Below are 15,432 nucleotides of genomic sequence, written 5' to 3' on the forward strand. Positions count from 1 at the left end.
GTTAAATAAATTAATGCATGTAAAACACTTAAGTATCGAATGTTTGGTTATGGCTATGAGAATGAATATTGCCATGGTTATGACTGAGATTTTGGAAGTATGACCCTAAAAGTAGGGCTAACCTGAGTTAGCCCTGATCTAAGGTTGTCAGGCAGTTGAGCTACTACTAAGGGCCTTTGGCCAACCATTCTTCAAATATCAGAGAATGTTGGGGATGTTAGTCATGGGCAAAGTTTCTGCTCTGTCATATTCCACGAAGGCCTAGAGACTAAGACGCTCCAGGAGGACAGAGGAGGACTTCTGTTAGGCAGGTGTTGACTGTAGCCCCAGCTTACTAATTCCAGCTTCTACTAATGCCGGAAGTGATCCTTTCGAAGGGACCTCTAATACTCAAAATTATCTGCATCTGCACATATATTCCCTTCAGCCAAACACCATGTGTTTTAGAAGATAACACCTCTGTGAAGAATAATGACTCATAAAGTCTAAGAGTCTTTTTTCCTCTTTCTAATTATAGCTGGTGTCCAAGTAGTTCTTGAATTGCTAGATAATATTTTATAGACCCTGAAGTTGGAGAATTTAGCAAGTGGCCTCACATTGCCACTGACTTAACGGGTAGTTTCAAACACATGTGAGAAGATCAGAAAGCTGGGTGTCCTGAGCATACATTTTCATGGAAATTTATGGCCGTGTCTGAGCACAGTCACATCAGTAATGCACATCTATAGGTAGTTTACCGGGTTAAATAGCTGTGGTTTTGGATTTAACTGCCAACTTATTACTCTAACAGTAATTCCAGACAAGGGAGTAATAGAGTGAAGGGGCCTGCTCAGGTTGTTACTGCTGCCTATAAAAACAAATAAGATTCTTAGGGTTTAATTAGAGGACTGATAATTATACCTGCAGCATGCTGATGATGTTAAAATGGGAACATTGGACATCTGGAAGATGAGTCTAGATTTGGCCACTTGCCTTTAGGAACCTAAGTCCATGAGACTGTGACTGTCCAAAGGAGCAGTGATGCTCACACCCGGGGTCTGTACCCAGGCAGAAATGGCAGAGGCGATCATGAGCTGGTCTGCAACGTGGAATAATTCAGGAGAGATAAATGGAATAGGTCTTTAAAACCATAAGGACTCCAGGATGATGACTAACTTCTTGGGCCCTAACATGAAAAGAAGTGATTTAAAAGAAAGAAGAGTTACATAGAGAATGTGCTCCTTCTTCATAAAAACACACATGGCCCCCGGAACTCACAGCCACGCAGGACGTCAGCTGGCCTCCGAGAGTTCCTTTAGGGAAAGTGACTGAAGCGCCACCTACGATTCACAGGAAAGGGTCTGGAAAGGGGCACATACAGCAAAGGGTATAGAGTAGCTTTGTGCATCATTTTCTCCTTCTTACCTCTCTTTTCTATCCCCAATTTCAAATAATCACACACACACACACACACATTTTATGTCTTCTCAAACACATGAGAAATGTTAATGAGAGAGATAGGACCCTTGTTTCCATTTTTTCTTTCCAGTTATGAAAAGTAAGGTTTTTTTTGTTTGCTCTATATATGATTTAGAATAACTTTGACAAAACTGCCTCTATACTTTACAGCACATCCCATCTAAAACTAGTTTTTTGTCATTTATGAGTAAAATTTCAGGCTTCTTAGCATATTTTCTAGTCTCTCTCTCTTTCTCCATAAAGAAATGATTTCAACGTCTCTAAGTTACTAGGAATTCACTCTACATGGTCCAGCAAAATTTAAATTATACAACTTAGACTACTCTAGAGTAAAGCTCCTTAAAAAGAGAGAGCACAGCTTAAGAGTATGGTATAGAGGCAAGAGTTAATGGAGTAGAAAAGCAGTAAAAGGTTAGTTTAGAAGGTTTAATACTTATGATCTGACAGCGCATTGTCACTACCCACTCGATGGGAGACACAGATAGGATAGGTGTGTGTAAAGAATATAGCAGTTCATGAGTACTGAGCCATGATATGAAAAATCAAGATGAAATAAGTACAATTGCAACTATCTTGGTCTATTAATATTCAAATATTAATACCTGCTTTTCTTTGAAAGATACTACTGAGTATTTACTGTCCAAAAAAAAAATGATGGTATGGGAAAAGAAACATGTTCAAGACATGCATTTAAACAAGAGTTAAATGACATGTGGCTTGCTTAACTCAGTTGACTGATTAAAATAAGTCCCCCATCCAAATATGTCTTCTACTTTAGGGTCCCTTGGAAAGAATTTCTTAATGCATTACAACTTTTCACACAGGTCACACATGATCTTATTTTTCAAAGACCTGGATTTAATATTTGAATGCAGTGGTACTTGACTTTGTTAGTACAGAATATTCGAACTTAAAAATGCCTTAGTTTGTTTATGCATAAGCCTATTAAAAATGTTTCTAGGGCTCTTGTTATGTTTATCCTCTAGAACATAACCTATCTTTGAAGTGGTGTATTAGTTTTTAAGAAGTCATTCCCAAGCTGAATAATTAGACTGAAAACAAAAGCTATTCTTAGAGTACATTTCACATATAAAGCTATGCACATGATGCTTTGATTCAAATAATAGTCTTATGAAACTTTGTTATTGTTTGAGGTCTATATTCACAGTGGCAACTTTTGTTTCTGATGATTATTCCATCCTGAAACAATTCTCCCTGCCCCCGCCTAATTAAACCAGAATTAGGAGCACATTTACATCTGATGAAGGTTAAACTTCTCAACCGCCCGCTTCAGAAGCAAAGACCTTCAGTGGCTGTGCTCATTCTGTCTCTGTATAGAGAGACTCGAAAGAAAACAGAATCAATTCCTTTAAGTTTTCCTGGAAGAGGAAGGTTGTTTTTGTTTCTTTGATCTTAGCACGTTGTGTATTTTTTATTGGCTGTTGAATATAAAAAGCCATATAGCCTCATCTGTTTTTTCTGCTATATTCCCATACTGTAAATCACATAATGCCTTCCAACTTAAAGTAAAATGCCTAGGTCCAAAATATCATTTCACAATTGATTTATCATTGCAGCTGATAGAAAGATTTCCAGGGTGTAAAAAAACTATCCAATGTTTGATTAATGTGCCACAGACTGCTAAAAATACATCCATGCACTTTATGCAACAAATTCCAGGATGTAGACATTCACTCACGCTATTTTAGATCCCTTTTCCTATCATTGTGGGAGGCTGTTGTAGCTAATGGAGCAGCTGGCTAGGTTATTGCTTCTATAATATAATCTATAATGCAAAAGCAGCTCTTTCCCAAACATTTTAGAGCAACTCAAGTTGTTTGCATGTCTCTTTTAGGTAATTTTCCTATAACTTTGTGCCAATTGGTATCATACTATTTGGTAAAAGTCTTCATTAAATCAAGACAACTGCATTTAGTTAAATTTCTCTCATACTGAGAATTATAGGAAAATTACAGTTAGCTGATTCAAGGCCATCATCATGAAATAAATACAGTGTTTTAGAAAATGAATGCAAACTACAAAAATGGAGTTGTATAATTAAACATCAAATAGTCCAAGTAATAAAAGTCATAGATTAATTGTCTCTCAGTTCTAGTCAGATCCTTTAAATACTGTCTCACGACCTGAGCATTGGTTCTTTCATCAGAAGAGTGTCTATCCTTGAAGTTTGGAAATTTCAGCTCCTTTGGAGCACCAATCAGCTGTAAAAAGTAATTGGCATCTTCTTCCAAAGTTTCAAATTTCCCAACAAAATCATAGTTGATCAAACATGGATAGCAGAGTTTGCTGACCTTTTCCCAGTGAATGTCCATTCCTACTGGGCGGTGGGAATCCAGCAAATAGTGAACGAACTCTTTGAATTTGACTCCAGATCCATTATTTAATGCTTTTTCACAGGCATTTGGCCGATATTTCTTTATAATTGCTTTCCCAAATACCGGATGGTAATAACTATTGGGGTGTTCAAATTTGTCCCTAAATGCTGACACTAATCTTTCCATGGGATCACGAACAAACACAGCTTTGGTGTAGGTATTCAAACGAGTATATATGCCTTTTAAGTCAAAGCTGTCAAGCTTTTTCAAATGTTTCCCATAGTGAACAGCATCGTGGGAGATGTTGTATGCTGAGGGAGCCAATCCATTTAGTACCATCAGAATTCTTTTCCAGTTGGAACAGCCAGCCTTTGGTACTTCACAATATAGTATTTTGTGTTTATCTTCTACGTAGATCCTAGATACCATGTGAAAAAGATGTGATTGAGGATGGCTCACTCCACCATATTTCTTGCAAAACTCCCGAAGGAAAGACCTGCGCCTCTCTTGGGTGGCATCAGTCCTCCTCCATTTGTTGTCTCTGACTAAACTTTTGTTTAAAGGGCGAATGGCCAATGGCCAACTCATTTCTCTGAACTTCTTGAAAAGGGTCTTAGTTCCTTGATGTTCTTCAGTCAACTTAGTGGTTGGTGACTCTATGGTCTTACCCAAAGGTTGACCCTCGCCTTGGGAGGAACTGGTCTCTGTTAAGACCCCACTAGACCTCTCAGAGTTAAGCAGAAGATTTTCCTTTTTTTCCTTGGGATCCTCAGGCATGTGGAACTTGGGGTTCTGTTAAAATAGAGAAGAAATGTTGAAAGCACATTCATGAATGTGGGTATATTAATAAGAAAGTTAACGTATTTGTTTTAAAATACTATCAAGGAGAGTACATCTCATATAAGGTAGGAGAACAATTTAGCAAAGCATGACAAATGTGCATTTTGCAGTAAGCTTCTTCACAGAAAACATAACAATAAAAAATTGTATCCATGCATCATCTTGACCAAAGCTTCACATTATATTTTAAATATATTTGGGTTACTTATATGTTATTATTAATTTAATGCTAATGTGCTGCCATAACCTAACAGATTTTCTCATGCTCAATTACATGAACATTATTGGAATAAAACTTAGTGATTGATTTGAATCTATGTTCATAGTGTATTCATTATTGTTTCTGTACTATCTTTGCATCTATGGTTATCAATTACATAGCCCTACAAAATGCCAAAAAAGAAAAAAAAAGAAAAAAAGAAAAAAGAAAAAGATATCCATAAGATAGAAATGAAAGGGCCCTGAATAGTTATCTTAGCTTTGCCTGTAACACAACAGAACGTAGTTCAATCATTCTGTAGGTCAGTGATTCTTGAGCTAGTAAGGAGTGTGTTCTTCCTAGCACTGGTTTAGTTAGTCCACCTGAATGTAGATACAAAATGTAGCTGTATTTGGATGGGAATCTTTGTTGTTGTTTTTGGGTCATTCTGTAATAGCAGTTCAAAGTCATAAATTAAAATTTAAAATTGTAACAAGGCTAATTATTAAATCTCGGTAACCACTTTTGTTTTCTAAGAACTTGCACAGAGTATTTTTTTCCCTTGGAAAATGTTTTATTTTTCTAAATTCACTTATCACAATAATTTAAGAACAACAGTCATACTATCATACAATTTCACTCATGTATGAGACCTTCCCTCTCCAAGAGAAGAATGACTAGGGAATCCAGAAAAGTCTACTTGATGTCCTCCTATATAAAATTGTATCAAAAATAGGATTAGAAATTAATTCTTCTGTCAGTGGGGTGAGTCAGCTCATCTACCATCTACTCTTCATCTGACTACATCCTTCCTACAACTTTCAGTGACTGGGTAAAGAAAGACATGGAAGAAGGGATTTATAAGGTGGGACCCTCTAATAGGGAATGAAATTTTAAGGACTTTGGCTTCTATTCTGGTAGACTAGATAGCCTTTAGAGAGCAGAGACGTAACATGGTCTCACTTAGATTTGGAAAGAATGATTGAGAAGATTGGATTGGAGATACACATATAGGGTTGTCAGCATGGTATTAGAAACATTAATGAGTAAATGAAGTGCTGTGGGAGTAATGCATGGGGCCACCAGTCTAAAGGGGGGGAGTGTAGGGGAAATTTTCCTAGAGGAGATGTGTATATACAGAGAGATGTAGATATAATATTTACTATTGTATCCCCAAGTGTCCAGAATGGTATATAACCTATAGCAATGGCTCTAGAATATTTGTTCAATGAACAAATGAAAGCATCAGTGGATTTAGGTGCTTAAAGATGATTAGGAATTTTCTAGCATACTGAACAAAAGAGCTGAGGAATGAAGCATGGTGGATGAGAGCCACTTCCAGGCATCATTGTCCTTCCATTAGCTGAGTTTTAAGGGGGTGCTTCTTTCTAGTGCAGGATTATGTGAATAACCCTTCATCACCATACACCAACTTGTGTAACCCCATAAAACAGCTGCTGCAATGTTTAACTCTAAAATCATTTGTCTGCTGTCTTCTCAGAGACTTCTAAGATGACTTCAAAACTCTGAATCTCTCTTTGCTTTGACCAATGATGTGTAGTCCATAATGTTTTCACAGGTAATGCAAAATCTGGCTTGAGGTTTGAAAGATCATGGGGTTATTGGTAGACTGCATGGGTAGTGCTTAGCCCAGGCCTGAAATGAAAATATCACTATATTTCTGCTATTTCTTCAGCTTCTATAACTATAAATAATAACTGCTATTATTATTGCTTTAATAGTAGTAGTATTTTCCATTATTATCCAGACTGTAATTTGTGTGCCCCTGTATATGTCCTAATTAGTTCTCTCCCTGCCATAGTAACACAAAGACACAAATCTGCCTTTCTCTGTGCCCTCTGGACCATCTGCTTATAGTCATCAAATTCCCCTTTCTTTGATCTCCAGGGACTTCTGGAATGTTTGTTTCCCATGACTTTCTCTAAATGAAACCTGGCTGGGCCCCCAAGACTCTGCTTTCCTCACACTTTCTCAAGCAGATGAAACTTCGTTTACTGGAACCACTTGTTCCTCAGGCCAGAAGATAGGAGGCCATTTCCTTCCACACCAACTGCTGCTTCCAGAATGGTTCCTCTGGCAAAACCTCCTGCTCTGTGAAGCACGCGTCCTGCTGAGCCTCCCTTGCCCCCTCCTCAAGCCGTCATCTGCCTTTACCCTTGACTTTTCTACTTCATACTCTGAAGACGTCAGCTCCTAGCTTGGATTTTGCTTCTTTGTCCCCACTCTGGTTAGTATGTGCAGAGACTCTGAACCTCAATAAACTCTTGGTTCCTTGACCACCTTACCTTTATTTTTTATTTTTAAAAATTTATCTTTATTGATAATTAATATTTGACAAAGGAGGCAAGGGCATACAATGGAATAAAGACAGTCTGTTCAATAAATGGTGTTGGGAAAACTGGTCTGGTACATGCAAAAAATGAAGCTAGACCACCAATCCACCTCACTTTTAATAAAAGTGTCCTCTATTTCACATAGACCTTGCCATTGCCAGAGCCTGCACCACCTCCATTATCTCTCTGACCACCATTGTCTAACCACTCAGCTCATCGTTACGTCCAGTTTTGCAACTCTACGACCATTTTTCATGTTATCCAAGCTCTTAGCAGTCAGCATGCCTGGTTCTTTTTCCTTTAGCTTTCAGAAAGTCACCTCTATAAGGAGGTGTTTCCTGTTCACCTTGTCTAAATTACGTTCTCCTCTGAGATTTGCTTCCACAGAACCCTGCTTCTTTCCTCACAGCACTTATCAAAATGTGAAATAATTTTATTTACTTCTACGTTGTCTTTTCTCACTCCATCCCACCTCTTTTGCACTAGAATATGACTGCAGAGGTCTTATCTCTCTTGTTCTCTGTTGGGTCCTTGGTACGTAGCACAGTGCTTAGCACACAGAAGATGACCAATAAATAATTGGTGAATGAGTACATGTGATTATCATGTAATGATGGGCTTCCACACAATTGTTTTATGACCTTGTCAAAGACCTACAGTGTTAATCAAAAGGTCAAGATTAACTTAGATAAGTAATTTATCAATTCTTGTTAAGGTGCCGAAAATCTATATTCAAACAAATTTTTGGCAGAAGAAAAAACAAATAAAATAGGCACATGTAGAGCTGCTTGTGCTAAAGTAGGCGTGGTGGGCTTGGAACCTTACCTGTGGGCCAAATCAGATTGGTTCAAAGTCACTCAGTACTGCCTTGGAACCCCTGGAGGCTTGCCCTCAATCTGGACGCCCAGCCCTCACTGTGGGCACCCTGAAGCAGGATCTCTGGGGCTAGGGCACCTTACTCTAATTTAAACAAGTTCCTCTGCTGCTCTCCAGGCACTAATGGCATGTGGAGACCACTGAACTAGAGTGTTCATCTCATGACATTTGGTGAGAAAGACGTCAAGTATGGTGGGCCTATTTCAGTAAGTAGAGACTAATGCTCTGTTTGTTGTAGGTCCATTGCCTTCACTTGGACCAGATTAAATACCCTTCACTTTTGCCATGTTCCATTCCTTCTGCCACGTTCCTCAAGCCACTTTCTGATGACTAGTTGAGCTAGAGAGATAACTGCACGAGAGAAAGGTTCATTGCTCATAAATTAGACTTCAATCTCCTGTAACTTTACCTAGTATGAGTCAGTTTCCTCAGTTCTGTCCAAACCCAAGGACTTTGATCATTCATTCATTCAATCCACATGTACTGAACCACTATGACATACATACATATATATGTGTATATACATATATATATATACACACACACATATATATACACACACACACACACATACAAAGATGAAGAAGATAAAATTTATGGCCCTTTGAAGAAGCCAAATTTTAATTGGGTTGATAAAAGTAAGCAGTTTATGAAAAATATAATAATTGTCACAAGGAAAGGATGCATAGGATATTTGAGGAACAGAGAAAAGAATACTTAATTTTTCTCAAGAGATTTTTTGGGGGGCAAACTTCACAGAGGAAGAGATGCCTGAGGCGGGTCTGGGAGGATGACTGGAAGTTGTCAGGTGGACCAGTCAGGGACGAGAAGGACTGTACATGCTGCCATCGAGAAAACACTCGGGGGACCAGAGTCAGATGTGAGGGAGAGACGAGAGGCTGGGAGTCACTCTAGGAGGGCCTTGTGCCCACATGAAGAGACTAGATTTTGCTAGGAAGGTGACATGGATTTTCAATAAGGTAGGGACTTAAAAAGAATTTTCTAGCAGCATTGGGGAGTTATGACTGGGGGCAGCGGGTCTTTTAGAAGATGGTCATCACTGTCCATCAGAAATTCTTAGGAGAACTAAGATAATGGGTCAAAATGAAGAAAAAGGGAATTATTTGAGGAAATTTAGGAAATTGATCAGACTGGAAGAGTGATGCTAAAAGAACTGCAAAAAATGGCCTCCCATTTCCCAAGGAGAGGAGCCAGGAGCAGCAGTGCGAGGGTGCGGGGCCTGTGGGTGTTTATGACATTCGATTTCAGGCCTCTGAGTTCTGGTGCCCTTGCCGATCTGGGTGTCGCCGTCAGGACTCTAAAGCTGGGTCTCCGGCTCTGGAAGTTGCTGGCTGGTGGAGGTGCCGGCTGAATTTATGGGCCGTGAAAGCACTGCCTAGGCGGAGCAGCAGAAAGGACCGCCACGCCTGCCATTTCCCGCACCGTGGCTGTGCGCAGACCCGCAGCTCATGCAGGCACCTGCTGCCATCAGGGCCTTTCACTTCTGTTTTACAGATGAAGAAATGGAGCCTCAAAAATATCCATTGTGCCCTAGCGGTTTTGCTCCGTGGTTAGAGCGCTGGCCTGAGATGGAAGGGTCCTGGGTTCAATTCCCGCCAAGGGCACGTACCTCGGCTGCAGGCTCGATCCCCCGCCCCGGTTGGGGCACGTGCAGGAGGCAACCAATCCATGTGTCTCCCTCACATCGATGTTTCTCTCTCTCTCTGACTCTCTCCCTTCCACTCTCTCTGAAAAGCAATGGAAAAAATATCCTCCGGTGAGGATTAAAAAAAAAAATCATTTATTTAAGGCACACAGCTTGAGATAACGGAGTAATTAATGGTCCCAGTTATTTTCCTGTTCAAAGACTTTTCCTGTCCTTAAGGACCCTGGCAGAGGAAAGGGGAGATTTAGGATGGCGTCTGGAAGACTCCAGCGCTTGGAGAATGGTGGGGGGCCGAGGAGCCTGTGAACGAAACTGTGGATGACTCCCTCACGGTGCAGAAAATGTTTTCCTCTCCTGGTCTGAGTGCTTTAAGGGGACGGGACTCTGTCTTCTTCCTTGTGCAAGAGATCAGGCACCTCCACAACCCTGTCTGCATCAGAGAAGGGGCAGGAGGAAGTGAGAAACCCCAACAGCCCTTCTGTGAGACTCGGCATCTAAAAGCGTGGGGGTAACACTGGTGGCTGCAGGGCTTGGTCTGGACCCAGCCTCGAGCTGTGCAACAAGTTTGGCTTACAGTTTCTCCTGAAAACGACAGGACCCCTACAAGAGGCAGGGTCCTGGAGTGGGTGAGAGCACAGCCTGCCTGGGGTTGGGCACGGACTGTGGATAAGGTTCCTGGCCTTGCTGGAACTCAGTTACTTTATCTGAAAAGTGGGGACAACAGGAGTAACTGTCTCAAAAGTGGTAAAGATCAAATGAGTTAATATAAGCAAAATGCTTCTAAAACTTCCTGGCGCAAAGTAAGTGATATTGTGGCCATCATTCAGGAGCAATTCATTTGCGTTCAGCTAAGAAGTGTTACTTGCTTTTATAAAATTGAAATACAGCTTTTATGGCGACTATGTACATTGCTGCCTGTGTGTCTTTCATGCTGACTACGCATTTGTGCTGATGTTGCCATTTCTGAGAATGTCCTAAACAGTGTGGACTATGTCTGTTGTGGGAGCTCTTTGCTGGCCATTAACAGACAAATTTGATGATGATAATATTGATTAGATGATGACTTTTCCCCCCTTCCTATCATTTAGTTTTAACATTTTTCTGGTTTAATTATATAATATTGCTCTTATATTGTATCTTTTGGGAATTATCTTGAATCTAGATATGAGAGCAGTTACATTTCTTCACACCATCATGAAGACTTAGTTGTTTCTAGTCCTTAATAAGAGTAAAGATGGGAGTGGGTGGGATGCTTGAAAGCCAGTCCTTTCTGGGGATACAAATCAGTGCATCTCTTCCCGTTGCTTTTTCTCACAGCGACTCCTCTCAAATCTTAGGTCAAGGGCTTTGGAAGCTGACTGCTTAGTTAGGAGAGGGCTGAAGACCATGACTGCATTTTCAACAGGACATTGGGGACAACTGGGGAAAGTGTGAGTATACAGTCCTAATAGCCCGTGCATCTTCCCTGTCTCCTTTTCAACCCTCACCTTCCACTCTCCATCTTCAGTTATTCACAGAGCAAGTGTTTCCTGAGCAATTACTGTGTGCCAGGTGCTGGGCTGCATGTTGGAGGGATAGCTAGCTAGCCAGACTTGGGCCCTGCTTGTAAGGGGCAGCCTCAGGGTCAGGGTAGGGAGGTTGGTGGGATACAGAAAAGGAAACCAAGCATTATCAAATTTCTGCCAGGTGATAAGATGCAGACAGAATGTGATACCAGGAGAGCATAAAAAAGGGGTACTCAACGCCGGCTTGGAGGTTGGGGTGAGTCTCTTAGAGTTTGCATGTGCGTGCCGTGCAAAATCATTGCCGGCTCCTGTCTCCGTGACTGGTGTGCTGTCTCTTGAATATTCTTTTCCATGTTGTTTGCCTAGTTCAAAGTCAGGGACGTGAGAAAGCTGATTTAATCACCGCATCCGCCCAAAGACGACATGCGGATATGTTCATTTCACAGATGAAGGGCTTGAAGCTCAGAGCGTTTACTTAACTTGCCCAAGTTAACACAGCTAGTGCAACACTGTGCTTCAAACTTCAGTCTTAGTCATTTACGGCCTTTTCCCCCCGGCTGCATCATATAGCAAGCAATCTGTTTCTTGATGCCCATTAAATGAATTGATGTAAGCAAAGCACCAAGCTATATGCCTGTTACGAGGAGGGTAGTTGAAAACCTGGGTTTCTGAGTCATACGGACCTGGATTGCGTCCCCTGTTCTATAATTTTCTGTCTGGGTAAACTCGGCTAACCTATTTTAATTTTCTAAGCTGCGGATTCCTTGTCCGTAAAATGGGGACGATGCCAGCATCTACCTCGTAGGGTAGCTGAATTACAGGGAAGGTGTGTAGAGAGTACTTAACACAAAGTATATTTTTTATACATATTAGAGTTTTAAAATTCATTTACCCAATAAATCTTTATTTGTTGAGCGTCTCTCTGTGACAGGCATGTTCTGGGTGAACAGTAGCGTTTTCTTCTGCTTTTTAGATTTCTTCCTCCTTTCTCGAAACACTGAGCCAAGTTAAGAGTGTATGATAAATGCTCAACAGAGATAAAGATGCGTGAAAGAAAGAAGGCTGAAGGCAACTGCGAGAAACAGGAAAGAAACTCAACTGAAGTGGAGGCAAAGGAAACAGAAGGAAAGAAAGCACAGTGGTAGGTAACAGGAAGGAAGAATGACACTTGGGACTAGAAGGCAGGGACACCGGTGGATTTTATTTAGCTTTCTCCAAGCTGCAATCCTCAGATTATTTAAACTTCTTAAACACAAAACCAGAGTTTCAGTAGTGAGGCGATTCAAGCTGACGCAACAAGCTCATGATCACCTTGGATGCTAGGATTGAAATTATGATTTTTATTTGCCAGTTCTTTCAATTTTGGATTTAATTCATCTCTATTTTTTTACCCCTTAAAGTCAAAGAAACTTAAAATATGAGGACCAAGAATCTAAAACAGTATGAACATCAAGGGGGAATTTCTATTGGGAGTAGTGCTGTTCTAGAGGTTTGGCAAGACCATGGGAAGCCAAGAACGGACAGAATCTCAGTGTGTGTATATATATGTAAGAAGATAAGGTTTCGCCCCAAGGGGTTCATTCAGTATGCTTTTATAGGTTTATCATTTTATCTTCCTTCTGAGCTTTGTTGAAAAAAAGGAGGTATTCTTTTGTTCTCAAATTTAAGGTAGACTTGTGTAATAACTTGCCCACGGTCATTCTATAAAGTTAATGGAGAAGTTAGGAACATAGTCCAATCCCCTAATTCCAACCCTAGAGCTAACAGAAGGCCTTGCTTTTTAAAGAAACTCAAAACTTAATGAGGACCTGCAACCTGATAAAGTGGAGTCCATTCAAAATGTCGGCGTCTTACTATTTTATCTCCTAGGTCACGTCTGTACATGTCAAACGCAGGTGAGAAGGGGACACAAGGCAGTCAGTTACACTTGGCGTGGAAGAAGTAGAATGAATGTTTGATTTTTAGAACTTTGACATTTCACTGGAATTTTAAATATCTAATAGATTTGGAATATGGTTCTTGAATGTCTCCAAGTTGGTGTTTAGTTTTCTAAAAATTAGTATTTGTCAGCCAGTGTCTCCTTCCCTTGCTTTGAAGATGAACAACGATAAGAGTGCGTGTATTCCAGAGGGTTTTGAAGGGGAGGTGGAGGAGGGCCCCCTGATTCTAACACTTGGTTTAGAGAGCGCCTTTGCTAAGCACTTTTTCCTCTGGTTTTCTGGAGTACGGTGGGGGAGGAGGAGCCAGCTGCTCGGGTTGGAATGCCCAAGTGTAAAGTTTTTGGAGTGGGGCAGGTGTTGTTATGAGCATGGACAAATAAGCAAGGGATTTTGCCAGGCAAGGAGAATGAGTCCTGAGGTGACACCGGAATTGGGGACTGACTGGGGTGGACAGGGGGCCAGGGAGAGTCAGAAACATGGGTCAACAGTGGAGGGGAAAGTTGGGGTGCTCCCATAGGATGGAAATGGAAGTGCAAGAGAGAAGAAAGCCTTTGCGAGGCCAGGAGCATGGTGGCTGGTTAGACCAACAAGGTATAAAAAACTTTGAGAAGTTTGAGTCAGATCAAACAGGTCTTCCTCTTTGGACCCATTCACCCAAGGTCATGCTAAAATCTCAGCCCTCTGATGGCAAGGACAGATGAGTCTTTCTGAGAATTAATGAGATAGATACCGTTATAAAGTGCCTAGTATAGTGTCTGTCATATAGTAGGTTTCTCTAAAATGCTAGCACATCCCCTCTCTGCCTTTGTTCTCTGATTTTCCCTCTACACAGGACCTGTCATTGAGAATGTCTGCCTTCCCATCCTGTTCATGTGGGCAGTGAAAGGGGTGGTCACTAATTCAATTAGGAGTGGGCATTGCCCTAAGAGCAGCTTATCCAAAGGCCAGGTGGAAACCAATAGAAGACCCAGAGAAATAGCCTCTGCCCAGGTGTGTGGATGATAACTAGTTAAATCCATGAGTCCATCTCCCCTCTGGGCTCTAGACTAGAAAATATGGAGAGGTCTGGCCAGTTATTGGTAAAACGAAAAAAATAAGAGCAGCCATAAAGAGAAGCAGAGCCCAAGAGCATAGCTGAGTCAAGATGATGGTGGGGCGAGGGCCTTAGCACCGGTGAGAGCCCAGTGCCAGGAAGCAGCATAGGCCTGGAGGCTTGTTTCTCCCGCCTCCATTGCCTCCTAGTCCAGAGCTACGTGAGCCCTGGAGACAGCAATGCCAACCGAGAGCAGCAGTGACACCGGTAGGGACACATTCCATTGGTCTTATATGGTTAAGCATCTGCCAGCCCCAGATCAGATTTGCCTGTGTCAGCACCTTCGAGTGACATACACGCCTGCCTGGTGTATGTCGCCTGTATATTTGACAGTTCAGCTTTCCTCAGGCTTCCTTCCCAAAGTCTGGCCCAACCCTCTCAGTCTTGGGCAGGCCACTCGCTCTGGTGCTACCGTGGTTACCTGGGTGCTGGGTTAGGAAGAGAGGGTGGCCTGTGGCACCAGACCGTGCCATGGGATCCTGAGGCCATGCAGAGAGGAGTTTCCTTTGGGGATTTCAGTCTGAGAAGAATGCAAAGGGAGACTGTAAGACAGAAACTCGCAGCAAAGCAGAGCACAGAGAGGCGAGAGGGAGTAGAGAGGGTTACTATACGAGGGGGCCAGAGCGAACAGATCTCTAACAAAACAAAGTGATGATCACATGGATATCTGCAAGGTCTCATCTCTTCATGCATTAAGATAAAATCTGTCATTTTTTAAAAAAAAGAATATAATTTTACCAATCTAAATTTTGAAGACGTTTAGGGTTTCTAAAATGGGTTGTTTCTCCTAAAGATTATACTTGATTCAAGATGACATTGAAATGGCTACTAAGAAACATCTATGGCCATGACCATGCCGTCTCCTTTTGCCCCCTTCCACCACCCTTCTTCTTTGCAACGCCAGGTATGAGTGGCACTGGTCTCCATAGTGTCTCTAGGGCCTCATTCCCTAGAGCTGCTGTAGAATGAGCTCCTAGAGGACATGGGAAGATCACAGAGGGTCGCCTGCCACCTGCAGCCCAGCCGTGGTAAGTGCAACTGTGCAACTGGTGAAAGGGAAGGGGAGCTGGAGGTAGTCCAACCCTTCCAGTTCCTTTCTTTCGGTAGAGCCCAAGTCCCAGGAAGCAGCATATGCCTGGGAAACTGTTTCTTCCCCACCCACAGT

General features: G+C 41.6%; 1 protein-coding gene across 2 annotated transcripts in view; it reads right to left on the minus strand.

Moving 5' to 3' along the window:
* Window positions 1-1,440: 1,440 nt before the first annotated feature.
* The window catches only part of CHST9 (carbohydrate sulfotransferase 9), a 188,724-nt gene continuing 174,732 nt past the window's right edge, over window positions 1,441-15,432 (minus strand). For both annotated transcript variants that reach the window (XM_087819023.1, XM_087819024.1), the window contains one exon: window positions 1,441-4,586. In XM_087819023.1, the coding sequence (XP_087675149.1) occupies window positions 3,495-4,586 (1,092 nt within the window). In that variant the 3' untranslated portion in view covers window positions 1,441-3,494. The remainder of the gene's footprint in view (window positions 4,587-15,432) is intronic.

The sequence above is a fragment of the Miniopterus natalensis genome, chromosome 7 (genome assembly GCF_054644295.1).
Source record: "Miniopterus natalensis isolate mMinNat1 chromosome 7, mMinNat1.hap1, whole genome shotgun sequence".
In the NCBI taxonomy this organism is placed as follows: Eukaryota; Metazoa; Chordata; class Mammalia; order Chiroptera; family Miniopteridae; genus Miniopterus; species Miniopterus natalensis.